This window comes from Thamnophis sirtalis, unplaced genomic scaffold (assembly GCF_051295495.1).
Source record: "Thamnophis sirtalis isolate CommonGarterSnake01/CBP01778 unplaced genomic scaffold, rThaSir2_p1.2 scaffold_15, whole genome shotgun sequence".
NCBI lineage: Eukaryota > Metazoa > Chordata > Lepidosauria > Squamata > Natricidae > Thamnophis > Thamnophis sirtalis.
Window position 1 is genome coordinate 14,231,569 of NW_028261395.1, and position 27,036 is coordinate 14,258,604.

Below are 27,036 nucleotides of genomic sequence, written 5' to 3' on the forward strand. Positions count from 1 at the left end.
AAGAGCGAAGGTGGCACAGTGGTTAAATGCAGCACTGCAGGCTACTGCTAGATCAGCAGTTCAGTGGTTCAAATCTCACTGGCTCAGGGTTGACTCAGCCTTCCATCCTTCCGAGGTGGGTAAAATGAGGACCCAGATTGTTGGGGGCAATATGCTGACTCTCTGTAAACCACTTAGAGAGGGCTGAAAGCCCTATGAAGCGGTATATAAGTCCACTGCTATTCTAGCTCTCCTTAGCTGGATTGAATGGAGCTGGTGGGGCCCATGGAGTCATCTTGGATGCCGATGCAGAGTCTCAATTCTGCCCAGTCACTCGCCCACCCAGCTCTTCTCCTGCCTGCTGCACTCCAACCGGCTTCCTGGTGAGGATCCCGGCCAGTCCAGAGGAGGCTTCTGCAGTGACGAAGTGGCAGAAGGAGAGGGGGCTCATACAGACTGCCCTTCAACCTCCTCCTGGGGAGAGTCTCCAGGTCCCCTTTCTCTGGACATCTTCTCCAGCCCTTCACAGATAAGACAAGCTTGGAAGAGGAGCAGAGAAAATGCTTTAGGTAGAAATTATAGAGTGGAAAATTAAAGGGTCTGAAAATTGCTATTTTATTTCTCTGGTTGATGAAAGAAAAAAAATACAGTGGAAATTACATTTTTTTTTAGTTTTTATTATTTTTTGGGTGTGATGTACATACCAAAATAAAAACAATCCCAAAGTGAAATCCCAGACAGCTGTTCTGCTGAACACTTTCTGCAAAGGAGGTTTTATTAGGAAATCAAGAAAGAATTGTATAAAAGGGATGAAGATTTCCCTCCCCAGCTGAGAGCCAGTCAAACATGGCATTTCACATCATTCTGGAATTTTCAGGCAGAAGATCAGGCAACCAGGCTGGTGTTTGGTTCCCACAGCTTCCTCCTGACCTCTTTTCCTGCTTATTCTCTCTCTCTCTCTCCCTCCCTCTCTCTCTCTCTCACACACACACACATTTAGTTGTAGGAGCAAGTGTCTGAATTATTTTCTATGAGGTGTCACATTCAGTAGTTGTTACTGAAGAGCAAATTCCTCTGAATGACTTTTACAGAGTTCTCTTAAGCAAGATTTATTGAGCTGAAAGGAAAGGGAGCTACAAGAATTCCAGTCATTCAACAATTTTTCTAAATGGAAAGAACATCTCCTTTTAAATAAAATAAACTTTTAACAATCTTTCCAATATCACAATGGTGTTATATCTCATGCTTTTACATTTGTTCTGGCTGTGAGATGCTCCTTTGTGTTCACGTCTGGCCTCAGAAGGATAACGTAGCACTTGGGGATGAAGATGCAGACCAGCAGACCAGCACTGGAGGCCAGGATGGAGAAGACCTGAACAGCCACCATGTATTTCCCTTTGGTGCTCAGGTAGGTGGGCACAAAAGTCACCCAGACACTGCAGAAGACCAGCATGCTGAAGGTGATCAGCTTGGCTTCGTTGAAGGCCCCAGGCAGATTCCTGGCCAGGAAAGCCACCGTGAAGCAGATAGCAGCCAGGAAGCCCATGTAGCTGAGGGTGACGTAGAACATGACAACGGCCCCTTCGTTGCATTGAAGGATGATCTCTCCAGGCTGGGAGTGGAGGTCAGAGTCAGGGAATGGGGGAGAAACTCCCAGCCAGATGGAGCAGATGATAATTTGGATTGCAGAAGAGGAAAGGATGATGGAGTTGGCCAAGCTCTTCCCCAGCCATCTCTTCACTTGGTTTCCTGGTTTTGTGGCCAGGAAAGCCAGCACCACCGTGATGGTTTTGGCCAAGAGAGAAGAAACGGCAACTGAGAAGATGATGCTGAAGACTGTTTGTCGGAGAAGGCAGGTGGCTTTCCTTGGTTGACCAATGAAGAGAGAAGAAGATAAGAAGCAAAGCAGGAGGGAGACCAGGAGGATGTAGGAGAGGTCCCGGTTGTTGGCTTTGACAAGGGGAGTTTCTCGGTATTTAATAAAGATGATCAAAACAAACCCTGTGATTAAGAATAAGAGCAGGGCAAAAGAGACCAGAATGATTCCCAGATGTTCTTCATAAGACAGGAAGGTTACAACTTTTGGGATACATTGGACTCTTTCCTCATTTGGATATTTTTCATCTGGACACTTGGTACATTTTTCTGCATCTGAAAAACCCCAAAACAATATTTTTTATTAATATTCTCTCCTTTTAACTTACAAGTGGTGGGTTCCGGATTCTGTTCCAACTGGTACAGTTAGTATAGCCCGGCGTCACCCACATGGATGTGTGCAGCCTGCATGCACATCACATGGAGCACGCAGGTGATATAGCTGCCAGCAATGCTTCAGCAAGCCTCCGCAATGCTCTAGCTTCTCAGTGGAGCGTTGCACAGGCGCTGTATGTGCCATGCATATGTGCAGAAGTGCGAAGGCTTTAAAGGACAGGTAAGGAGCTCAGGTGGGCAGGTGGGCCCTCCGAAGCACTGTACAGGAATGGTACCCAGTGCTCCGGGCAAGCTCCGGTACACCTGTACCGGGGCGTACCGCCTGCAACCCACCACTGGGATGATGCTTCTCTAAAGTGTGTTTGGTGATGTAAGGCAGTAACCTTGTGGCACTGTGATGTAACAGCTTAGTAGCCCTTCCTTTTGCAAAGCAAGATTTATTTTTGTATCTTTCCAGAGATAGAGAGAGAGTGGTTGAATTTCCTTACAGTTATTCCCTGGGTGTGTGGATTGGGAAGGTGGGGAGTGGGAGGGAGGGAGAGTATGCGGGAGAGATGGAGAAAGAGAGAGAGATGAGGGAGAGAGAGATGAGGGAGAGAGGGGATGAGAGGGAGGGAAATAGAGAGAAAAAAGAGAAAGAGAGAGATGAGAGAAAGATATGAGAGACAGAGAAAAAGAAAAAGAGATGAGACAGAGAGAGACATGAGAGAGAGATATGAGAGAGAGGAGGGGAGATAGAGGGTGATAGGGAGGTAGAGAGAAAAAGAGAAAGATGAGAGGGAGGGAGGGAGAGAAAGAGAGATAAAGGAGAGGGACAGAGACAGAGAGAGGGAGATACCTATTTGCCATAGAATAGAAAACATGGGGAGCCACAAAACCTGGGTAGGCGTTGCTGGGGTGAGTGTCATGTTCCTGGGTGTGAGTGAGTGATGTCAAGTTGGCCACGCCCACCCAGGTTTTTTGACTCCCAGTGTTTTGTTTTCTGTGGGAAATGGGTCCAAGTGGCTCTTTGAGTGTTTAAGGTTGCAGACCCCTGGAGTAGACAGTCACTTGTCTGAAATGGTATCAGGTCTCCTGCTTGAGCAGGGGGTAGGACTAGAAGACCTCCAAGATCCCTTCCAGCTCTCTACTGATTGACTGATTGATTGATTGATCTACATAAGTGGCAGACTATTTATATAATTAGTTCCCTCCAATAACTACCCACGGCACCATATTATAGACCAGTGACACCTTCTCAGTGATTAAGGGGAGGATCCAATATATAGTGAATTGCAAGATTTTTCATAAGGTGGACCTAAAACAATTCATCAAATTTCAAAGAACTCAGATCTTCCTAGAAAGGTGAACTTAGCAGCACATATCCAGACTAGAAAACAGGAGAGATGTTTCCTCTGCTGTTAGTAAAGCTTGCCACCCCTCCTCCCATTTCCTCCCAGCCCCTTTTTCAAAGTCTTTTTGGTTTACTTCCTTTTAGATAAGAAATTGGGCAGGTAAAAATAAAAAACCAGGTGAACTTCTTCTAACTTGCACTTTCATGAAAATCTTCTGGATGGATTCAGTTCCACAAAGCCTCCCATTTTTTTCAATGTCACCCACCTCCCTGAGTGGAGAAGGTCCCCTCTGGACAAGGAACACAGTCATAGCAGCAAACTGGCTCTCCTTCTCGAGCCCTCTGGACAAATCCAGGATGACAACTTTCCACACATTTGGACTCAGGCAGGGACTGAGCAGAAAAACAAAGAATGCCAAAGAGAATGTGTTAGGACTCTCCGTCCATGGAAAATGGAGGTAGAAGTGGATGGAGACAAGTAGCCTCTGGTCTTCACTGAGGTAAATATGAAATCTCTTGACTACTTCTAAACAGATGCAGGAGGAAGAACAACTGACAGATTCTTCATTTAGTTCCTCCCTTTTGCTTTTGGCATTTTACATTACAATAAAGGACTTTTCTACTTAATAAAGTCTGGAGGGATGGAATTGAAAAAAGGTTTAAGCATGATGATATATTAAAAATGAGAATAAAGTTTACTATAAAAGATTTAGGAAACTTTTATTCCATTAGATTTTTTAATGTAGAATAAAACTGTGATGAAGAAAGAAACCTCTGACCAATAAGATCTTGAAAGATTTCCATAAAACATGGCAAAGCCCCTCCACTTAGGTCCCCTCTGTTGAAGAACTTCCATTAGATGATACCAACTGGCATGGAAGGCCAACCACCCTGGAGACTATATAGGCTTTGCCCACTTGAAATGGGACTTCAGGCTTTGGAAAACAGAGAAAAGACACCAAAATTTTTCCCACCTTATTGAGCAACTTTAGCCCTGAAAGAGCATCTTGTTTGATAGAAAGTCTCTGTCCTTCAAAATACGCCAGAAACTCTAACCTGGCATCCTCCTTGGGGAGAAGCAAGTAGCGCAAAATAGCCAGATCTGCTTTCATCTCTCCATTTTGGTCCAAGTACAGTTTTCTGTGGGAAATATTGAGAAACTCATTCTTCTTCAGAAAGGGATGAAACTAGAATGGGAACATCCAGGAATTTGAAAAGCAGAAAACTTTGTTTCTTATTCCACATTGAATCTTTGTTCTACAATCGCCTAATGTCCATGTATGGTTAAATAGGATACAAATACTGCCATTATCTTCATAAGTAAATGAAGAAGTTTGAGAAAAATGTGTCAATCATATACTGACAAAATATAGAGGAAATATAATTGACACAATTGGTCAATTTTAGGGAACATTCCAGAGCAGATGACAAATATAATGAACAGAGAAAAAAAAGATGATCCATAAATTCTTTGAAAACAACAGGTAGATTCCCAGAAAGCATGGGTTGATCAAGAAGAAATCTATCAGGCTAATCTTCTCCCTGGTCATCCTGATGGAAAACACCCCCTTGATTGTAATGCGACATTAATAAACTTTTACATATCTGAAAGAACAAATGTCTCACCAACTGTTTTTTCAGCCAATACTATGACAAGGCTACCATGCAGAAGAAGGCAGTCATAGACGTTGACTTATGACATTTGACCCCAACATTTTGGTTGCTAAGCAAGAGCGTTGTTAAGTGAGTTTTGCCACATTTTACTCAATCCATGACCTCTCCTGGTTCTAACAGGCATGTGCAAGCTAGGGAAGAACATCTGTAGACCTGTGTAATGTTATAATGTGCAGATATTATAATTAAATGTGTGGTAGACTTTGGGTGTGTTTTTCCAAACACGGTAAGTGAGGTTGAATGTGCATAGTTTTAGAAGGGCACCCTGTGTGTATGTGTGTTTATGTGTCCCTGTGTGTCTGTTTGCATGTGTACATACACATACAGGATATATAGTAGATAATGTATCTATTCTATGTAATAAGTATGTACATATATGACATATATACAAAGGACTAAATTCTGTATTTTGGATGGTCAGTAGTAGTAAATAAATAGACAGGGAAGTTGTATCTCATTGAGGCGAGGAGAGGCCAGGCAAGACACCCTTTGATGTGAGTGCTATCAAGTTGGTCACACCCACCTAGTCACATGACCACCAAGCCACACCCACAGAACAGGTAGTAAAAAAAATTGAATCCCACCACTGGATACAGCCCTCTTCCAATAACTGACTCATGTTACACACAAGTGTAAGATCTGCTCACTATTATTCCAGAGTGTCAGACATGGAAAAAATAATTCAGTTACAAGACAGGAGAATTTTAGCTGAATGAAAGAAAAAAAATTCATAAAAGGATGAGATGTTTTAGAGCTGAGCCTGTAAAGCAGAGAAGTTCAGTCTCCTCTTCATGGATTATCTGCATGCAAAGACTGAGCAGCCATCAGTCAGAGAAGCTTGAGCTGGGATTCCTGCAGAGAGGAGGGGTTGGGCTAGATGGTCTCAGGGTCTCCTACAAATTTATAAAGGTTGTCATGTCACAACATGTAACTGTGGGGCTGTTGTTGCTCTAGCCCCACCTGGTGGCCAGTGGCAGATAAGCCTAACTATATGGTCTGAAGCCAGACTCCATTTTCTGTCGGCCTTTGGAGAAGACGGAAGCAGCCGTTGTGACCGAGACCCCTGGTCATCCGGAGACGGCCTCCGTCCCTCACACGGAGCATCGCTGGAGAGGTTCCAGCTGCTTCTTTGCTGGTTGTTAGTTAATGCTGCCTATCTCGTCTTTCTATTTGATTTCCACTCTTTGCATCTCCTCAGTTTCACCTGCCCTCTTCTCCCAATAAAGCATCCAGATCCACGCCAGGCTCCCTTTCATTGGAGGAGAAGAGGGGGGCTTAGCTGCCTGTCCAGCTGCACACAGACCCACCTGCAATGGGGACGGAAGGAAGGTGGAATTCCACCAGGCTAATCACAAACCCACAAATATGGGGATTTATTTTAAAAAAGAATACAGCATTTTCCAATTAGCAGTGCTAAATATAAAAATGCCACGGTATCTACTCTTTGGAACCATTAATTCCCTGAGTAATTAAATTGGCCAGATCTGTTGAGATGATTCCCCTCCTCCTCCTCTGGATTCCTCCTCCAAAGGACCTAAAATTAATGGATCCATATTGGGACCCCCATACCTGCCATGGCTGCAGCCTTGGAGACCCCAAGATCTTTTCATCCTTCTTTTTCCTTCTCTTTGATCTGGAGGAATAAGCGGCATTCAAGGCCTGGGCCAGAGTCTTCATGAGACTGTAATATTGGTAGTCATTTTGGATCCATCTTCTGTTCCTTTTCTCCTGGGTCTCCAGTGGGGCTATTTGGGTGCATCTTCTGCGCCCTTTGATAGAAAAGACATTCTTTGAAAGAGAACAGCGGAAATAAGGATCTTGAAACTTTTCTTCCACATAGAAATAGCGTTTAAAGGCAGAATCTTTTGGCCTTCCTTTTGGCAGATAACCAAAGTTACAAATACTATGGATGTATTTGAGAAGTCTGCGCTTGTTTATTTGATACCATGCAGAATTTGTGAGGATCCAGACTTTTCCTTCAATGGGTCCTGGGAGACGCATAAATGTTAAATGGAAAGGAAGAATTCTATCCCAAAGGAAATCATATTCTATGAAGTGAACAAAGACATTGACTTGTCTCCACTTAGAGAGGGAATCCCTGAGGTATGCTGTATATCCAGTCTTTGAGAATAGTTGTGATATAACCACACAAATTCCATTCCTGACAAGCAGAGGAGTGAAAATCCTCATGAAATTCTCTCCATTCTCTGTGTCTGAAGCAAAGAGGCCAATCAGGGTCCATCTGAAATGGAGGAGCAGTTGGACAATTGCTGGGTTCTGGAATCCTTCTTTGGGGAACGTCTGGTGGAAAAAGGGGAATTGACGTTTATCACTCAGAGCCTCTGAAACTGTTTCATATTTGATCTGAAAAAGCAATTGAAAGGATTAGAGCCGTGATGGGGAATTATTTGTAATTTGTAATTTAATAAATTTATATGCCGCCCAATCTTGTAGGACTCTGGGCGGCTTACAAGAACAAGATTAAAAGATAAAAAGTTACAAAATAGGGAAAAATAGGGAAAAGACAACAGGTTTAAAACAACACATCATACACTCAATCTTGGTGGGGCTGGACCTTGTTTGTGAAATCAACAGCCCCAGGCCTGCCGGAATAGCCAGGTCTTAGTGGCTTTTTGGAAGGCCGAGAGAGTGGGAAGGGTCCGGATCTCTACGGGTAGATCGTTCCACAAGGCTGGAGCAGCTATAGAGAAGGCCCTCCCCCGAGGGGTCGCCAGCCGGCATTGTCCGGTCGACGGCACCCGGAGAAGGGCCAACCTGTGAGATCTTATCAGCCATTGGGAGGTATGTGGCAGGAGGCGGTCTCTCAGATATCCAGGTCCTAGACCATGTAGGGCTTTAAAGGTAATGACCAGCACCTTGAAGCATGTTCGGAGACCGATAGGAAGCCAGTGCAGCTCGCAGAGGATAGGTGTAACATGGGTGTATCTAGGTACACCCGATATCGTTCGCGCGGCTGCGTTCTGGACCAACTGTAGTCTCCGAACACTTTCCAGGGGCAGCCCCATGTAGAGTGCATTACAGTAATCAAGTCTTGAGGTGACGAGGTCATGAGTGACCATTCGAAGTGACTCCCGGTCCAGGTAGGGCCGCAACTGGTGCACCAGGCGAACCTGGGCAAAAGCCCCCCTAGTCACAGCCGACAGATGGTGTTCTAACATCAGCTGCAAATCCAGGAGGACACCCAAGTTGCGGACCCTCTCTGAGGGGTGTAAAATTTGGCCCCCCAGGCTAAGGGATGGAATATCTGGACTATCCTTGGGAGGCAACATCAATAGCCACTCGGTCTTGTTTGGATTGAGTGGAAGCTTGTTCACTCCCATCCAGACCCTGACAGCCTCCAGGCACTGGCACATCACTTCCACCACTTCACTGAGTTGGCACGGGGCGGACAGATACAATTGGGTATCATCCGCATATTGATGGTATTTAATTCCGTGCCGGCGTATGATCTCACCCAGTGGTTTCATGTAGATATTAAATAGGAGGGGGGACAGGACTGAGCCCTGAGGCACCCCATATTTAAGGGGCCAAGGGGTCAACCTCTGTCCTCCAACCAACATCGACTGCAACCTGTTCGAGAGGTAGGAGGAGAACCACCGTAAAACAGTGCCTCCCACTCCCACCTCCCGCAACCGTCGCAGAAGGATACCATGGTCGATGGTATCGAAAGTCGCTGAGAGGTCAAGAAGCACCAGGATAGAGGAATGTCCTCTATCCCTGGCCTGCCAGAGATTATTGGTCAGCACGACCAAAGCAGTTTCAGTGCAGTAACCAGGTCTGAAACCCACTGAAAGGGATCTAGATAGTCTGCTTCATCCAAGGTCCGTTGGAGTTGAAAGGCCACCACCTTCTCAACAACCTTCCCTACAAAAGGGAGGTTGGAGACTGGACGGTAGTTATTAAGGATAGCTGGGTCCAGAGAAGGCTTTTTAAGGAGGGGTCTCACCACCGCATCCTTCAGAGAGTGCGGGAAAGATCCCTCCTGTAGAGAGGTGTTAACAATCCTCTAGAGCCAGCCTCGTGTTACCTCCTGCTGGTAGAGACCAGCCAGGAGGGACACGGGTCCAGAAAGCAGATGGAGGCACTCACTGCTCCCATGGCCTTGTCCACTTCCTCAGGAGTGACAAGCTGGAACTCGCTCCAAGAAATCCGATCAAGGCCCTCCCCCGGCATCTCTCCTGGTACTGTCCAAGTGGAGTCCAGGTCCGTCTGAATCTGAGCGACTTTGTCCGACAGAAACTGAACAAATTCCTCAGTTCTTCCCTGTAAGGGTTTTCCCGCATCCCTCCCTTTCAGGAGGGAGCGGGTTATCCTAAACAGGGCGACCAGGCGAGATTCTGCGGACGCAATAAGAGCGGAAAAATGAGCACATTTTGCCGCCCGTGTCACCACTAAATAAGTCCTAATAAAGGCTCTTAGTTGCGTTCGGTCAGATTCGGAGTTACTGGCCCTCCAACATCGCTCTAGGCGTCTCTTTTGGTGCTTCATCTCCCGGAGTTCCTCAGTGAACCAAGGAGCCCTCCTGGATCCACTGCCGCAGAGAGGCCGCAAAGGCGCAATCCGGTACAGGGCCTCAGCCACCGCTGTATTCCAAGCAGCGACCAAGGCCTCTGCCGGATTGTGGGCAAGGGAGTCATGTATCTCTCCAAGCGCTGTCTGAAATCCCAAAGGGTCCATCCCACCCAAAGGTGCCTGGGGTGGAACCACCTAATCGGCTCCCCCTCCCTGCAGTGGGGGAGTAGTTTCTGAAAATCAAGCCTCAGTAGGAAGTGATCTGACCATGACAAGGGCGAGATCTCTATGCCCTTCAATTCCAGATCACGTCTCCACTGCCCTGAGAGAAACACGAGGTTGAGTGTGTGTCCCGCTGTATGAGTCGGACCCTGAATTACCTGGGTCAAGTCCATGGTTGTCATGGAAGCCATGAACTCCTGTGCTCCATCCGAGCGTTTGCCAAGAGATGGCAGGTTGAAGTCCCCCAGTACTATCAGTCTGGGGAATTCAACCGCCAGTCCAGCTACTGACTCAAGGAGTGCAGGCAGGGCTGTTGTAACACAGTTGGGAGGTAGGTACGTTAGAAACAAGCCCACTTGACTCCCTAGGTCCAGCTTCAACCAGAAGGGTTGACTCCAACAGTCTCCGGAGCAGGGATCCCACGAGGAGCTAATGACTCTCGGATGATGACTGCCACTCCCCCACCCCTTTCTCTGTTGTTGTGGTTGGTGGAGCACCTGAAACCCTTCTGGACACATTTCTGAGAGGGGGACTCCTCCCTTGTGGCCCAGCCAGGTTTCAGTAATACATGCCAGGTCTGCCCTCTCGTCTAATATTAAGTCCCGGACGAGGGGAGCTTTATGAATCACAGACCTGGCACTTAGCAACAGCAACCTGAGACCAGGGCCCTGACATCTCTTGCCACCTGGTCCTTGAGTTGAGCTATCAGGGCCGGAAGGAGGGATCACTGTGACGTAGCGAACCCTCCTTCCCCGGTAATGGCTAGCCCTGTAACTCCCGTCGTACCTGCCTCTCCCAAACGTAACTGGAATTTTCTGGCCTGTCCCCGTCCCCGTCGACCCTTCCTCCCCTCCCAGCATGCCAGCCACCCCAGCCCAGCTCCACTACCATGCACATGCAATAGCAATAGCAGTAGACTTATATACCGCTTCATAGGCCTTTCAGGCCTCTCTAAGCGGTTTACAGAGAGTCAGCATATTGCCCCCAACAATCTGGGTCCTCATTTTACCCACCTCGGAAGGATGGAAGGCTGAGTCAACCCTGAGCCGGTGAGATTTGAACCGCTGACCTGCTGATCTAGCAGTAGCCTGCAGTGCTGCATTTAACCACTGCGCCACCTTGGCTCTTTTAGCAGAGCACACCTGCTGCCGGCCAGCTGGTTTTCGGGCCTATGCCAAGGGCCAGGGCGGGGGACGTGTGAGAATGCAGTGGGGGAGGGTTCTTGCATTGCACAGTAAACTCCGGGGAGGGGGGGCTGGAAGTGAGTGTGAATGGCCTGGCCCCCCAGTGCTTCCTCGCTCAGTTGGAGGCTTCCTTCAGCCTTCAAATAATTGCAGGGGGGGGGGTTGTTTGCAGATTGGTGCAGGAGGCTTTTCAGGGTCAAAATGGGGAGGGACTGTGATTTCTGCACCCCATTTTGGCTGCCGGAGTTCGCTGCCCCAGGGCAGAAATGTGAGCCTGTCCTGTGCAGCCCACTGCCACTTGGGACAACAAAGAAGAGGAGGAGGAGAATAGCGAGGCTTTGCAGGAGCTGGCAGGGAGCAGGTCAGGTGGGGTTGACTGGCTGGCTGGAGAGGGGGGAATCATGGTGCTTAGGTGGCAGCAGCCTGCATGCCCCGATTGTGCTGGGCAGGGGGGGAATGAGAGGCCCTGCTTAAATGGGGAGGACACAAACCTCACTGCTCAGGTGTGGCCCACACCATTGGCACACACACACACATACACACACACACATGCACACACACACACTTGGATTGCTCTCTTACCCTCCCTGTCTCTTTCTCATACCATTTGCCTGCAAGTATGCTCCATGAGACAAAGAAGCATCATTAAATAGTTAAATGGAAAGTAGTTGGGGAGAAGGGAGGAGCAGGAGACCTGCAGGCAACCACTCCCCCCCCCCCTGCAGAGATTGAAAGTTTCTGGGTCCCTGACTCTGCAAAAGAGGATGGGTGCCTGAATCTGCATAATATTATAGCACCCAGGAGTGTCTATTCTCGGCATGAAAAGCATTTCCCAGCCAACTCTCCTCTCCCTTCTTCAAAGGCAAAGAAGCAGAGAAACAAGAGAGGAGACAGAGGTTAGCAAAGTGAGTGAGGCCTTGTTGCAGGAAGGGAGGGAGAAGCAGGAGGTATCTTAGTGGATTGGGGAGGCCTTGAGGGTCTATTCTATCACTAGGACCCCCATGGCCTTCCCCACCCTGAGATATCTCACGGGCACATTGGTATTGAATTGTGAGCTTAGGAAAGTATCCCCTCCTTGTGTGTTGCAAACAGATATTTCCAGTGGGGAAAACAGGACAAAGCAAGCTGTGTGTGTGTGGGGGGGGGGGGATTGTTTCCTTTGCTATATTTCCAGTCTGAATTAGACAATGGCAGGGTCCCTACAGAAAAGTTCTTTTAAGGATCATTATGTTTTAGTAGAAAAGCAACTAACTTAGCTCTGTTCTTAAATGCTAAAGCTCTTGCACATAAAAAACAGAGGAGCTCTGATCAACTACCAGAGCCATCATTGTGACAGTTTTGCTGTCCTGTAGTCTGTCCCCATGAAATGCAAGCATGGAATAAAGTGATCTTGGTTTGTTCTCAGTCTTTTCAATGGCCACAAACTACTAGCAAAAGTGGCATTTGATCACAAGGCAAGGAATTTTTCCCCTTTTGCATTGGAGCATCCAAGAAGGGACAGGAAAGGCAAAGAAAAAGAAGTAAAGAGGGGAAGGAAGAATGAAGAGGGAAGGAAAAAGAAGGGAAGGAAGGAGATTATAATGAGAGAGAGAGTGAGGGTCTGAAGTAGATCCTGCCTTAGCACTTGATCACCAGCAGTGTTGTGTTGCTCTCAAACTTACAAAGTCAAGGTTAGAAAAAATATCAGTGTACATTCAACAACAAAAGTCACATTAATCAAAAGCATGCCAAATGCAAATGTTTACCTTTCAAGAAAAAAGTGTTTCTATCATTGAAAATACTGTTATTGGGGGTGGGGGGTTCACAGAAAAGATGTTAATCACGTATGAGTTGTTTTTCTACAGTAAAACCTCATTATTCGGGTTAAATTGCCGTGTTGGCACTCCGAGATAAATAAGTGGGTTTTGGGTTGCGGTTTGGGCATTCGGTCTCTAAAAGATTTGCCATCACTGAATTAGAGCATACACAGAGTGTAACTTAATTCAGCTTTTGTTAAATTGCTGGTGAGAGATGCTCCATTGTAACCTAAGGCGCAACTACATAGATAAAACCTCTAGGTGAATTCCCAAGCTTAGCCTGGCAAAGTAACTTCATGTGAAAAGTAAAATGTGGATTCTGCCAAGTAGCCTTGCTTGTAACTTAAAATGTGGATTCAGCATTCCCTAACAAAGCTCTGAGTTATAAACCAGAAAATGTATTTATTTTCCCTTTTAAAGTCTGTTGTTTTCAAAGAAAAATTCTGAAATTTGTGTGATACCAAATTATGTTTCTATAGCAATGACATTGTGTTCAAACTGTGTGAGCTGTAAGATATTTGGAAAAGTTTTTGGCGCATGCCTGTTTTTCTCTCTCTACCTGCTCTGTTAAGGTGGGAGACAAAAAGGTCGTCCAGTCTTTGCTTTTTGCAGAAATAAAAGCTGATAATCCGTAGCCTCATCTTCAGAGTTTCACTGGACTTATCAGATTCTGAGCTGCATTTAAAAACCTTCCACAATGAAGAATGCTGTGTTATATTTGAGTCAGATCAAGTCCACAATATTAGATTTTAATAATTCCAATCTTCTTTTCATGAAAGCATTAGAATAATTTGTTAATTGGACATTGTTTAAAATACTAGAAACAGAATGTTAGCAAGATTGTATAATAAAAGTGGACAATAATGAATAAATTAAAAAACTATAAACAATGTAAATCATATTACTGTATCTCATTCCTATAATTTATTGCAATTAGATTAACATGTGCAAATGCCAACTGAAGTATTCTATTCCAATAAAGGGCCTACTATACTTTTTGAGGATTTCCACATATTTTAATGCTTCTATGTCCCAGATTCTTTGCGGAGGAATCCGTTTAGCTTCTTCTCCAGTTGTACAAGAAGCAGGGAGACCTCAGTTCCTAATACAATTTGTCAGTTGTATAAGCCAAGATTGGTCTTTAATTGATGTTTTGTCTGTTCTAACAGCCACAATTTTTAGAGTCTGTCAGTTTCCATGGATTAAATGCCAATATCCATATTTTCTGATTTTAGACAAAGCAGAAATTGTGTAAGTTCCCAAATCAGCTCTGAGGGGCAGCAGCTGGAGTCCTTTTGTCCACCCCAAGATCCTCCTCAGCGGCTGGGATTGGGTTGGTTCTGCTGGTGGTTTCTCTCTGAAGCCCCAAACATCAGATAGATGTAAGAACATGGGGGAAACCTTGGCCTCACATACTTCCATAATTGGGGCTGAGGAAGCTGGAGAGCTATGAGGTTTTCTTTTAAGCACCACTTTCATTCATGTTTTTGATCTAACTGAGCTCCTTTGACAAAATTGAAGGGTTGGAAAGGACTTTTGAGGTCTTCTAGTCCAATCCCCTGCTCAAGAAGGAGACCATAGTTTGAGGGGTCCTCAAACTACAGCCTGCGGGCTGAATAGAGCCCACCAAAGCCATTAATCCGGCCCATGTGGAATCACGAGGCTGCCCCTCCCAAATCATCCTGCCTTACCTTTGCAACCCCATGGACTGAAGCTGCACAGTAAGACCGAAGACCAAATGGCGCCCTCTGCCTCAGCTTCTTAGCTCGGGCTAAGTGGAATGCAGAGCTATGTCGCCTGGCACACATGGCCTTGCCTGTTGCTCTTCTGGGTTTCTGGTGTGCATGTGCACACAATGATCAGCTGGCCTTTGTGTTCATTGCAGTGCCAGGAACTGGAAGAGGAGCTGCCTGGTGCATATGTACGCACCGACATGCACACTGGGCAACTCCTCTTCCAGATCCCATCCTTGACAAGAGCACTGTGCCAAAAAGGTTCACCATCACAATTCCAAGGGTGGTTTTACCAAGGCATTATAAAGCGGTACCAATACTTCACGTGATTTTGATTCTATCCTTCTATTGATGCAGCCTAGGATTGCTTTTTTTTTGGCTGCTGCCACAAATTGTTGGCTCACATTTGAGAGATTGTCCACTAAGATTCCAAGTCCCTCTCACAGTTCCTGCTATTGAGCCAGGTTTCACCTAATCTGTACCTGTACATTTGGTTTTTCTAGCCTCAGTGTAAGACTTTATTTTTATCTACATTGAATTTCATTTTGTTAAATAAACCCAGGGTTCAAGTCTATTTAGATCCATCTGGATCTTCAGCCTATCTTCTGGGGTGTTGGCTATTCCTGTCAGTTTAGTGTCATCTGTAAATGTGATGATTTCCCCATCTATCCCTCATCCAAATCATTGATGAAGATGTTGAAGAGTACTGGGCCTAAAATAGAACCTTGGGGTCCCCCACTGCTTGTTTCCCTCCATGCAGATGTAGTTCCATTGAGGACCACAGGTTGAGTCTATCTGGGGGTGATGCTGTCTATCCCACATACAGTATTTTTAGCTTACCGAGAAATAGGTTGTGGTTTACTTTGTCAAAGCCTTGCTAAAATTCAAGTACTGTATACTATGTTAACTGCATTTCACTGGTCCATTAATTTAGCAATTTTTGTCAAAGAATGAAATAACATTTATTTATGATCTGTTTTTGGATCCTTCATTAGTTGAAGTAAATTGTTAATATCTAGACTGAATAACAAGGGTTCAAATATGCATCCTTCCCTTCCTCCTTGGTAAGTATCAATCCTTCTTCTCTTTGCCCCATTGAGCCCAAACCTCCCTCTTAAACAAGGAACTGGAGAAAGAGCTTGGATCAGGGCCAACAAGCTGAGCTCCATTTTGAGGATAATCAATTTCCTATATAATATTTCTCTTTTAATTATGACAAATTCACTAACATCTAGAAAACCAGCAAACTGTGTTTTACTTCCCTGATATAGAGGAGTTATTTCAAGACAAATTTGTTGCCAATATTATATTATTGACATACAATATTTATTATAAAATCTATATAGCTGTTCACTACCTAAAACCTTCTGGTTCTTCTGCAAGGAATGCATTTTTTTCAAGTTTAACTAAGAGGATCATGGCATAAATTTTAGCCACAATATTACTTGGTCTATAATTGCTAGAGTTCTTTTTATTCCCCTTTTTAGATAGATAAAATGCTACTACTGCCAACTTCAATCCAACTGGATATGCAGGCATTATTTATATGTGAAAATGAAGACGCCAATAGAGGCTCCATCAACCAGGGATATTTTTTGATCAGTCAAATTAAGGAAGGACATAAAGTGAGATTTGGACATAAGAGTTAAATGATATGGAGTTGGATTGAATGATCTCCTGGGGTCCCTTCCACCATGCTTGTAAAGTGAAAGATGTTTTTCTAGTCTTGTAGAAGAACAGGAAGTTTAAAATGTCAAACCACAGACTAGCTTTCTCACCTCTGAGTCAAAAGCGCAGAGCTAAATCCACATGTCAGAATGAAACTCGTGTTTCCTGCATGCTTCTCTGCCTAGCCAATAGAAATGATTTAGCACATTTCCATGTTAACTGTTTTGAGGAAGTTATAAGAACAGCTTCTCCCTAAGAACCTCAGATGTTAAATGCTTGCCTTGACTAGCTTTCTCTGAACCTTTGGTGCCAAATAAAACTTTTCCTTGATCCCTTGATCCTGCAACATTTATGGTAACCCAATGTGGGGCTTGGGGCAATATTTCGCTGAGGACAGCATGGACCGACTGGTGTCCAATTGAGGCTGTCTCGCCCAACCTTCAGGCACCACATTGGAACCAGATTGGGAACTTTAGTCCATTCAGCTGCAAAACTATTGGACCTTAGTTTTGTTAGGACTCAAACAAAAGTTAAGAACTTAGGGAAGGTCTATCACATTCAAAAGAAACAGGATGAAAATCCAGGGCAAATCCTAGAATGCATTTATCAAACCTTTAGGCAATATACGAATTAGATCCCAAGATTGAAGAAAATAAGAGAATGGTCAATATGATCTTCATTGGTCAGCCTGCAGATGACATTAGGGCAAAAAATACAGAAGACAGAGAGGACCCCAGGAAAGGCATTTCTGAACTTGTGGAATTAGCATACAAAATATATATTAATTGGGCTCAAATTTCAGAGAAGAAGGAACTTCAAAAGGCAAGAGGAAACACATTTTTTCTTCGCCAAGGCTCTTAGACAAAAATAGTGGGATGCCAGAGGAACGGCTGGAAGAATTGTACGAGGAGGGATCGGTAGTTAGAATCCCAGAGGAAGAGCCCTCCAGTTGGCAAAAGGGAAGATGTTTAATGTCTACACAGATAGAAAATATGTATTTAGAGTTTTACATGCTCATGAGGCTATTTGGAAAGAAAGTGCCTGTCTCTATTGTGCACAAAACAACCCAAAGACAGGATGGAGTGGATCCCAAATTTTTCCCTGCTAGCCAAACCACTTTATGAATCTACAAAGTGGGGGTGAAAAAGAACCCTTTGTTTGGGAGTGGGAACAGAAACAAGTGTTTGAAACCTTGAACTAAAATTGTCATAAGCTCCTGTTATGGGACTTCCCAACCTTGAGAAACCTTTTAATTTGTATGTGGACTCAAAGAATATACAGCCACACTGCTCTTCTAATAGAGGAAGCTAGAAAATTGACTTTTGGACAACCAACCAATTTATAAGTATCAAACTCTCTTCCCTTATAATCCTCAAGTGACATTGAAACAGACAAATGCCCTAAATCTGGCCACCCTCTTGCCTAACTAGGGGCCTCATGGGTGAGTCAGATGGGGGGAGAATTAAACAAACAGATATAAGAAACCCAACAATATTGTATGTCCCTTAGTCCACCATGACTGAGCACCTCTAGTCATAATATTCAGGTGGGAGACAAGTATAGGTCAAACACTGGAAAGGAGAGAACTTGAAACCCAAGTGGAAGGGCCCGTTTACTGTGGTCATGTGTTCTCCACTTGCAGTAAGAGGGTTGGAATTGAAGTCTTGGATTCACTGGACTTGAGTTAATCCAGCTGCTGATGAGTATTGGGAGGCAGACCAGGATGAAGCCTGTCCTTTAGTGGTACGCTTGAAAAAACGCCCTTATATCTGTCCTACCGGCAATGGGTAAACAACTAACGGGGCAGAAGAGGCCTTACTGGTAGTCACTTCTGGAAGCTGACCTTCAACATATGGCTGAAGATTTGGAGGAGGAAGACAAGTTATTATTTGTTAGGTGTAAAATGTATTAGGAAGACTGGGTACCTGTCAGGGAATGGAAAGTCGAGCATACATAGCCATAACTGCACTTTGCATTGCTTTAGTGAGTTTGCTCGCCCTTACTGTGATTTGCTGTAATGGATATTCATTCTTCTGGAATCGCCCCCTCCCGAGAGAGACAGGTGCCGTGCCAAAAATCATTGACTGTGACAGAGACCAGTACGAATCCCCTGGAGACACTTATGTTTGAGGAAACCTGGGAGTGGGCTCTCTATAGTACAATAGTAGTCCTAGGACTGTGGACATTGTATCTAACAAATAAGGTTTGGTTCTGTGGTACTCCCAAAACTGATATTGCCCTTCCACAAGTCATATCAGATCCCCACCTTCTTCCTGACATGATAGTTTCATAAGTAAGTGAGTTGAGGAAATTGTGACTGGAAAGGTTCCCTTTAAGAGACAACTATGAGCTTTTTGTGGCTCTAGTTGTTATTGGCAAAGGGCCTACTGAGTGATAACATCCTGAACAGTAGTTCCCAATGTTGTGAGAATTCCCAAGTGACTCCCTTTGTCCTTGAAGGAGGCTCCAGGGATGGTGGAAATCCCAAAGAACAGGACAGGATCTTGTCGCTGGGCATGGGAGGCCTGGAGTTGGTGGACAAAGAAGTATTGAGGCAGGCTCGCTCCCACCAACGATGCATTATTGATCGGTGGGGATGGTACCCTGGACCTAAGCCAACCCCAAGTCCTAAAGATAAGAGTCTGGCAATTCCATTGAAGCGTGGGGTAGAACAAAGGAAGAATGGACCCCTGCAACAATTGAGAAAAGGAAACTATATGTTAAAAATATTGGAATTGGGTCAAAGCCTTATTAATCAGTCAGACCCTGACCTAGGCCAGAAATGCTGGCTGTGCTTATCTGCTGCCCCTTCATCCTACTATGCTGTTCCAGTAGAGCCAGACCTTTGGGTAAAGACCAGGGCCACGGTGGTCCTTGGGAAGGGTGGTAGATGGAGAACCATCTATTAAGAGCCGAGGTGGTGCAGTGGTTAGAGTGCAGTACTGCAGCCACTTCAGCTGACTGTTATCTGCAGTTCAGCGGTTCAAATCTCACCGGCTCAAGGTTGACTTAGCCTTCCATCCTTCTGAGGTGGGTAAAATGAGGACCCAGACTGTGGAGGCAATATGCTGACTCTGTAAACCGCTTAGAGGGGGCTGAAAGCCCTATGAAGCAATATATAAGTCTAACTGCTGCTAGCTAACCAAAGCGGCAGAAGCCAAGTTACAAGGTGACTTTTACAATGCATTCAAAAGGCTGGGGATGAGCTGCCTCCCCATTGTTGGCCCTATAGCCATTGGTGTGGACGTCCCAGGGTCGGCCTCCTTGTGTGTCAAATGATATCAGGAACCTGGCATTCCTGTAGGGTCACTGGCAGAAGAACAATGTCCATCAGAAGTATACCTTAGCCCTAGAGAGACACTTATGAATGTAAAACTAACCCACAGTATTTCTCCTTATGCCCACAACCTCTTCCAACAGAAGGTCACCTTCTTGCTTCTGCCACCTTTCACCGTTACCAGATGGGGAGGGAATGTGATAACAGAAAACTGCCCAAGGCTATTTCAGCCACCCCAATTCCCAATCTGGCTCGCCATGCAACCCTCATCAGGATTATGTGATCTATTCCCCCCTGGAAACACCAGTTCCCATTATCTCTGTGAAGGTCCAGTTCTCAGGGATAAGTAAAAGGACCTTGAGCAAGAAACTCCATTACAACCGCTTACTGGCATATTCATGGCAGGGACCTTGGGGGTTTGGATTAATGAAAAGAACCTCCTGGCCCATGCCTTTTCCATAAACATAGGCATGTATGTGGGAGAAAATGGAGTCTTCTTCTTATGTGGGAAAAATGCATATTTATGCTTACCTAGCAATTGGACTGGAACATGCACCCTTGGGGCTGGAGAAGGTGCCTTGAAAGAATGAGGTCTGAGAAACACCCTATATGCATTACTTATCTTTTTCTTCTCATTGCTATGTATCATTATCCTGAACTGATTGTATTACATGCTTGTATTATTTAATATGTACTGCGGAAATATTAATCTTGTCTTATACAATGCCAAGTGTAAAAACAAGACTCAATAAGAGGCAAGACTCAATTGTAGCTAAAAATAGAGTGTTGAAGGGGGGAATAAGGCAGGACAGAAAGTGTGATTTGGATATAAGAGTGAAATGATACAGAGTTGGATTGGATGATCTCCTGGGGTCCCTTCTACCATGCTATTGTAAAGTGAAAGATGTTTTTCTAGTCTTGTAGAAGAACAGGAAGTTTAAAATGTCAAACCACAGACTAGCTTTCTCACCTCCGAGTCAAAAGCGCAGAGCTAAAACCACATAAGTCAGAATGAAACTAGTGCGTCCTGCATGCTTCTCTGCCTAGCAAAAATGAGCCTAGCCAATAGAAATGATTTAGCACATTTTCGTGTTAACTGTTTTGAGGAAGTTATAAGAACACGCTTCTCTCTAAGAACCTCATTCAGATGTTAAATGCTTGCCTTGTCTAGCTTTCTCTGAACCTTTGGCGCCAAATAAAACTTTTCCTTGATCCCGAAGTCTGAGTTCTTTAATTTTCTGCAACAAAATAGTTGGTAGAATGTCTTCTCCAGGGAATGCATTGCCTGCATTTCATTTTATGATTAATCTCAACATGAACATAAAGGGGTGAAATATTGACATTTTTGCTAATATGGAGAAAAGCAACACTTGGATTCCATGGAGAAGACATGATTGCATCTATTGCTCACCCACAACCACCCACCCCTCACTTTACCAGATGTAGAAAAACACACACAAACCTGTGGGACTTTGTAGGTGCCTCCTAATGTTGACATCTGAATAGAGATGTCCCTGTCAGCTGCATCAAGAAGAGCCAGAAGGTTCTCCTTCCTTCCACAGCCGTAGTTGGGAACATTGGCTTCTCCAGTGGAGAGAATGTCCAGCAAGGCATCAGAAGTGTGGAAAGTGCTCCAATAGTTGGCATGGAGGTTGTAGCTCAGTGTGAGATTATGCAGGAGCTGGGAATTCTTGTTGACCGCTTGAATGGAGAAAATGAACCTTAAGCCGTTTAAAAAACCATCAACATCCCTATTGTAAAAAAAAGTATTATTATAATCAACAGTAGCAACAAATACTTCTTTTAATATATAATCCTCCAGAATCCTACTGAGCCATAAGCCAACATTGATCTGAAACCAAAGATCGGTTACACAAATATGGAAATTGGCTGAGGGATGACACTTACAATTAGTTCAACCACTATTTTAAATAAAATTTATTATTTAAGTGAGAAATTATGGATTGAACCGAGAGAGGAAAATAGTCTGCAGCCCTTTCAGCTTTTTTTCAGACCCCTTTTTGAGTCTCTTTCACAAAATCGGACAAAAGAGAGAAGCCATGAAAATAAAAATCATTCAGGAAATTAGATACATTTCCTCAATATAGGAATAAATGAAAAATAAAAACAGAAAAGAAGAAGAATGTTAGAATGGAGGGAGTGCAACTCCATCACCCTGAATGACTTACGAATCATCAAAAACAAACTGAAGAGATGGAGCCACGTTGAAAAGCAACTTGATATGCGATATTTTATCTCCAGTGACGACTGCACCAATGAGATGGTCTCCTGGGCTGTAAAAACTCAGTGGTCGTTTTCCATCCTGGTGCTCCAAACTCTGTGGGCATTTCATTCTCAGCTTCCCAGAGACTGGATGGATCAAAAGCAGCATCAGAAGCAGAAGCAGGATGTCCATAATTCGTGATGTGAATCAATCAATCCCTTTTCTGTTTCTAAAGAAGAATATGAAGAATTCAAAGGACTCTCACTAGGTGGAATATGATCCAGTTGCTTTCCTGATTCAAACACAGAGAAACATTCAGCTTCATCTGGAAAGGAGAGCGACATACATTCAAGAGCACAGACTCTGCCTGTCCCAAAACTCCATATTTCTCTGCTCAAAGCTGAACCTTTTTATCACAATTCTCCCTCTCAGGAGGGATCCCTGGATAATTCAACTCTTTCTTGGACTCAAAGGTTGTTGGGCATTTCGCTTGGGAGGGAAATGAAAGGGAAATAATCCCTGTGTGGCTCATAATAACAGGAGCAGAGATGGAATTAAATCCATCATCTTGAATTGAGAGGTTTGGGGTCTCCATGCTTGAAAGTCACCCCAGAGAGAATAAATGGCACATGTGGCTGAAGCTAACTAGAAATGTGACATTTGTTGGCATCGTGGTTAGAGAGAAAACCCTGGGGGACAGTTAATGCCAGAGCATGCCACATATCTGAAGTAGCTGCCTGCTGAGTCCACACCAACATTTGCTTTGTTTTGAAAGTCAGTACTCAAGGGCACCCCTACAAAAGGGCTGATGCAATAGTGTGGCCAGACTACAAATATAAAATGAACTGGAATGAAAAAGTAGTTACGAGAACTTTGCTCAGTTGAAAAAAAAATACACCCACAAATAAACACACAGAGAGGGAGAAATCAGAGGAAACCAAGTGAAAAGGGATGGAGAAATCAAGGCTGCCTCTCATCTCAAGGGAGGAATGAAGGGTGGGGAAGAAAGGGGAGCTCAGGAGCCTCGTGTTGCAAATGGAAAACCCCCTCCAAGTTCCATCTTCTGAGCCCTGGGAAGGGGGGGAGCCCAAGGCCCATGTTCCACTGTCACCTATTTCCATGCATAAGGCACTTGGGAAAGCAAAGCCCAGACCCATAGAAAAGGCCCAAGATGGCTAGGAAGTAGGAGGGGATCTGGGGCACCTCCCCCAGATTCCTTGGAAGAGACTATCCTGGTTTATGGGTCCCCAGGCTGAATTTTTTTTGGGGGGGGGATGCAGCCACTGAGGTTTCTCCAGCTTTGCTTGTGTTAGATTGGGTAAAGGAAGGCACACAAAGGCTCCAGTAACAACAGTTGTTTATTGCAAGTCAGGTAAACATCCGGCTGAAGAATGGTCGGGCAGCATCCCCTTTTAAAGGGATCTGTCAGACCTCTTGCCCAATGGGATTGAGCTTCTGTTCCCGCCGGAACAGAGGACCTTGGTGAAAACCTCTGTCGGGGGGGGGGGAAGAATATCTAACACCCCTCCCTTCTAAGATGGAATAATCTCACTGGTGACGTAGTCACATAGGTAGGCAGGCCTTTGGGTAGCTCTACTTGACCTGCGCAGTTCAGTATTGGTGTTTCCTTTGGATGAGTCAGATGGACCTGTGTGCTCTGCAGCTCTGCCTGATGGAAGCTCCTGGAACTTTTCAGAAGCTGTGGCTGGAGCTTCTGAGGTTAACTCTCTTGGAGCTCGCTGAGGGCCTGCATCAAAGTCAGATAAGTTTTCCAATATTCTCGGGCTTGAGTTGGACCTGGAATGATTGTTATTTTGTTTTGTTCGGTTTTAACTAGTTCATGCAGGAGTTTCTGTTGGTTGTCTAAGCATGGAGTTGGACATGCGGCTACTGAGTTGGTCTATGTGCCTTCTCCAATTTCTACTGTCCTCAAGTTCTATTGTATATGATTGAGGACTGGTGATTCCAACTACAGTGGCAGGAATCCACAGCGTTCCCCCAGTGTAGTTGTGGGTGTATACACCATCTCCAATGGTAAATGATCTAACCTTGCTGGTGGAGTCGGGGGTGTGTGTGTTGAAGTGGAATAATTTGGGTGTAGCCGGTCTAAGTGCGACCTTAGGCGGCGGCCCATGAGGAGTTCAGATGGGCTTCTCCCAGTGGTAGCACTGGGTGTGATGTGTTGAATCAGTAAATATCAATTTACTGATGACGAATAGTCAATTCGTGTTTGCCAATCACCTGGGCCCATCCTATTGAGGGCCTCTTTTGTGGATCTTACCATTCTCCCCACCTGACCATTGGAGGCTGGATGGAATGGCACGACCAGGGCATGCCTGATTCCCTGAGATGCTAGGAAGGTCTCGAATGGCATAGCTGTGAATTGGGGGCCTTTGTCAGAGACTAGGATATCAGGCAGGCCGTGCATGGAGAAAAGACTCCGTAGTACCTTGATGACTGATTCCGCTGTAGGGGAATTCATCAGGACTACTTCTAACCATTTTGAGTTAGTGTTCACAACTATGAAGAACGTTCGGCCATGAACTGGTCCAGCAAAGTCAATGTGTTCTCTGGACCATGGTGCTTGTGATCGCTCCCACTCCTTAGAGGGTGCTTTTGGGGAGCTGGTCTGGACTCCTGACAGGGTGTGCATGTGGCTACCCATTCTTCGATCTACCTGTCCATGTTAGGCCACCAAAAATAACTCCTTGCTAGACACTTCATCCTGACTATCCCAGGATGCCCTACATGTAATGCTTCTAGTACTGCAATGCACAGTTGGTTGGGAATGACTACTCTGCCCCCCCCCCACAGCAAACACCCATTAATGACTGACAATTCAGCACGTTTGGCAAAATACATTTTGAAATCAGCCCCAACAGGCCCTTTGGGCCACCCCCTCCACATCCAGTTCAAAATTTGCTTTATTATGGGGTCCTTTGTAGAGTGGCATGCAACATCACTAGATGAGACAGGTCCAGTTTCCAGGTAGTCAATGAGGAGGACCACCTTGGGGGTGGGGTCAGCAAGGACTTCTGGCAATGGGCATTGGCTCAATGCATCTGCATGCCCTAAAGTGGAGCCAGACGGTGAATGAGGTGATAGGAATAGGCTGCTAAAAAAATTGTCCACCTGGTCATTTGGGAGGATAATGATACCGGGGTGGGGTGATTCCAGCCAGTAACCCCAACAATGGTTTGTGGTCTGTAACCAGTTCAAAATCCTGGCCATAGAGATATTTGTGGAATCTCTTTACTTAGGCCACTGCAGCCAAAGCCTCGCGTCCAATTGGCTGTAGTTCTGCTCCACGGCGGACAATGTCCTGGAGTAAAATGCAATGGGGGCTTTGGTTCTGTTGGGCATGCGGTGGCTGAGGACAGCGCTGACACCAAATGGGGAGGTGTCACAGGTCAACACCAAAGACAGGGTCTGGCTGTATTGCACTAGGAAAGAATCCATTGACGAGTCGTTTTACTGCGGCGAATGCGGCAGCCTCGGTTTTGCCCCAGCACCATTTCACATTCTTGGCTAGAAGGCGATGTAGCGGCTCAGCAACAGTGGCTTTCTGTTTGAGAAAGATGCTGTAGAAATTAAGGAGCCCGAGAAATGCTTACAGTTTGGTCTGATTGCAAGGTGTGGGGGCATCCTTAATAGCTCTGATTTTTTGTGAGGTCGGGTGGATTCCAGACCCATCGATCATGTACCCTAGGAATTCAACCTTCAGTACATTAATTTGGCATTTTTCTTTTTCTTTTTTGAGGCGGAGACCCTTGTTTCTAATTCTGGCCAAAACTGTTCATATGTGTTTTAAAATTTGTGCCTCATTTGCAGCCGATACCAAGATGTTGTCGAAATAGGGGATGACTCCTGGAATCCCCTGCAAAAGTCATTCCATGATGCTTTCGAACAGTCCAGGGTGATACTAACACCAAATTGCAGGCGGTGGCATTTAAACACACCCCTGTGCATCACAATGGTTTGGGCCTCCGCAGTAGCACCATCTACTGGCAATTGTTGGTATGCTTGCGCCATATCCAATTTTGCAAATATTTTTCCTCGGCCGAGCGAATGCAATAGGTGCTGTACAATGGGTACAGGGTAGGCACTTTGTTGTATCTCTTTATTAATTGTGCATTTATAGTCCGAGCAGATGCAAACAGACATGTCAAGCTTGACAGTTGTCACAATTGGCGTCTCCCAGCGTGCATGATCAACTGGTTCTAAGATGCCCTGGCTCACAAGCTTATCAATTTCTTTGTCAATTTTTGGACAGAGAGTGAAAGGTACTCTCCTGGGTTTTAGCCTAATTGCGGCTATTGTGGGGTCTAAACTAAAGGAAATTGGGGTTCCTTTGTACTTACCCAGACTGGTGCCGAAGACGTCCTCAAACTCCTTAAAGATGGCTTCAGCGGCGTCCTCCCCCACGGAGTTGACTCCTATCATTTCCATCCCCAAAGCTTGGAACCAATCAAGCCCCAGTAGGCTCTGAAGGTTTCCGCTGACCACTGTCATAGGGAGGTTTTTGCAGAATTGTTTGTAGTTCACCCGAAGGTGCCTTGGACCACAATGGGGACCAGGTTCCCCTGTAGTCAACCAGGCAACTACTACCACATGTGGTGCAGTGGTGGGTTTCTCCTGGGCCAGTCATACCGGTAGTAGCCGGAAGCAGCTTACAGTGTACCAGCATGGTGGCTTGTTTGGCCTACCTGCCCGCACATGTGCTATACTGTTTTTAAAGCAACCAGCCAATAGTGGACGTGCGCACTGTGTGCTGTGCCTGTGTGAGCCCCAATGAAAGGAAAGAAAGGAAAGAAATCTTGAAATAAATTAAGTGAAGGAGTCAGTTTGATGAGAGGAGTGGGCTAGAGGATCCAGGATGGAAAACAGAAGGAGGGGAGATGATGGATTGAGAGGGAGCTGAGTGATCCACTTGATCCTTTAACCTTAGAGAAAGTTCCTCTCTGCAACAAACCACTGCAGCCTTCATAGTTCTTGGATAGGACGCCAGTTAAACATTTCCTTCCCTTCCATTTGCTTTTTCCTCCTTCTTTCCCTCCTTCCCATTTTGATGGTTGATAAGATTTTTTTTTAATTTTTTATTGAGGGTTATAAAAAAAGGCAAGATTTACAAAATACAAAAAAAAGAAATAGAACTCATTACATATTTACAGCGCAAACGGCAAAAATTCATACATATGTATA

General features: G+C 45.1%; 1 protein-coding gene across 1 annotated transcript; it reads right to left on the reverse strand.

The window, feature by feature from the left end:
• Positions 1-1,219: 1,219 nt before the first annotated feature.
• Positions 1,220-22,026, reverse strand: LOC148042489 (vomeronasal type-2 receptor 26-like). The gene is made up of 6 exons (XM_087702409.1): positions 21,800-22,026; positions 21,073-21,361; positions 6,767-7,561; positions 4,498-4,710; positions 3,790-3,916; positions 1,220-2,130 (listed from the first exon to the last, which is right to left on the reverse strand). The coding sequence occupies exons 1-6, from the start codon at positions 22,024-22,026 to the stop codon at positions 1,220-1,222; spliced, it is 2,562 nt and encodes an 853-aa protein (XP_087558535.1).
• Between the last annotated feature and the right edge of the window lie 5,010 nt (positions 22,027-27,036).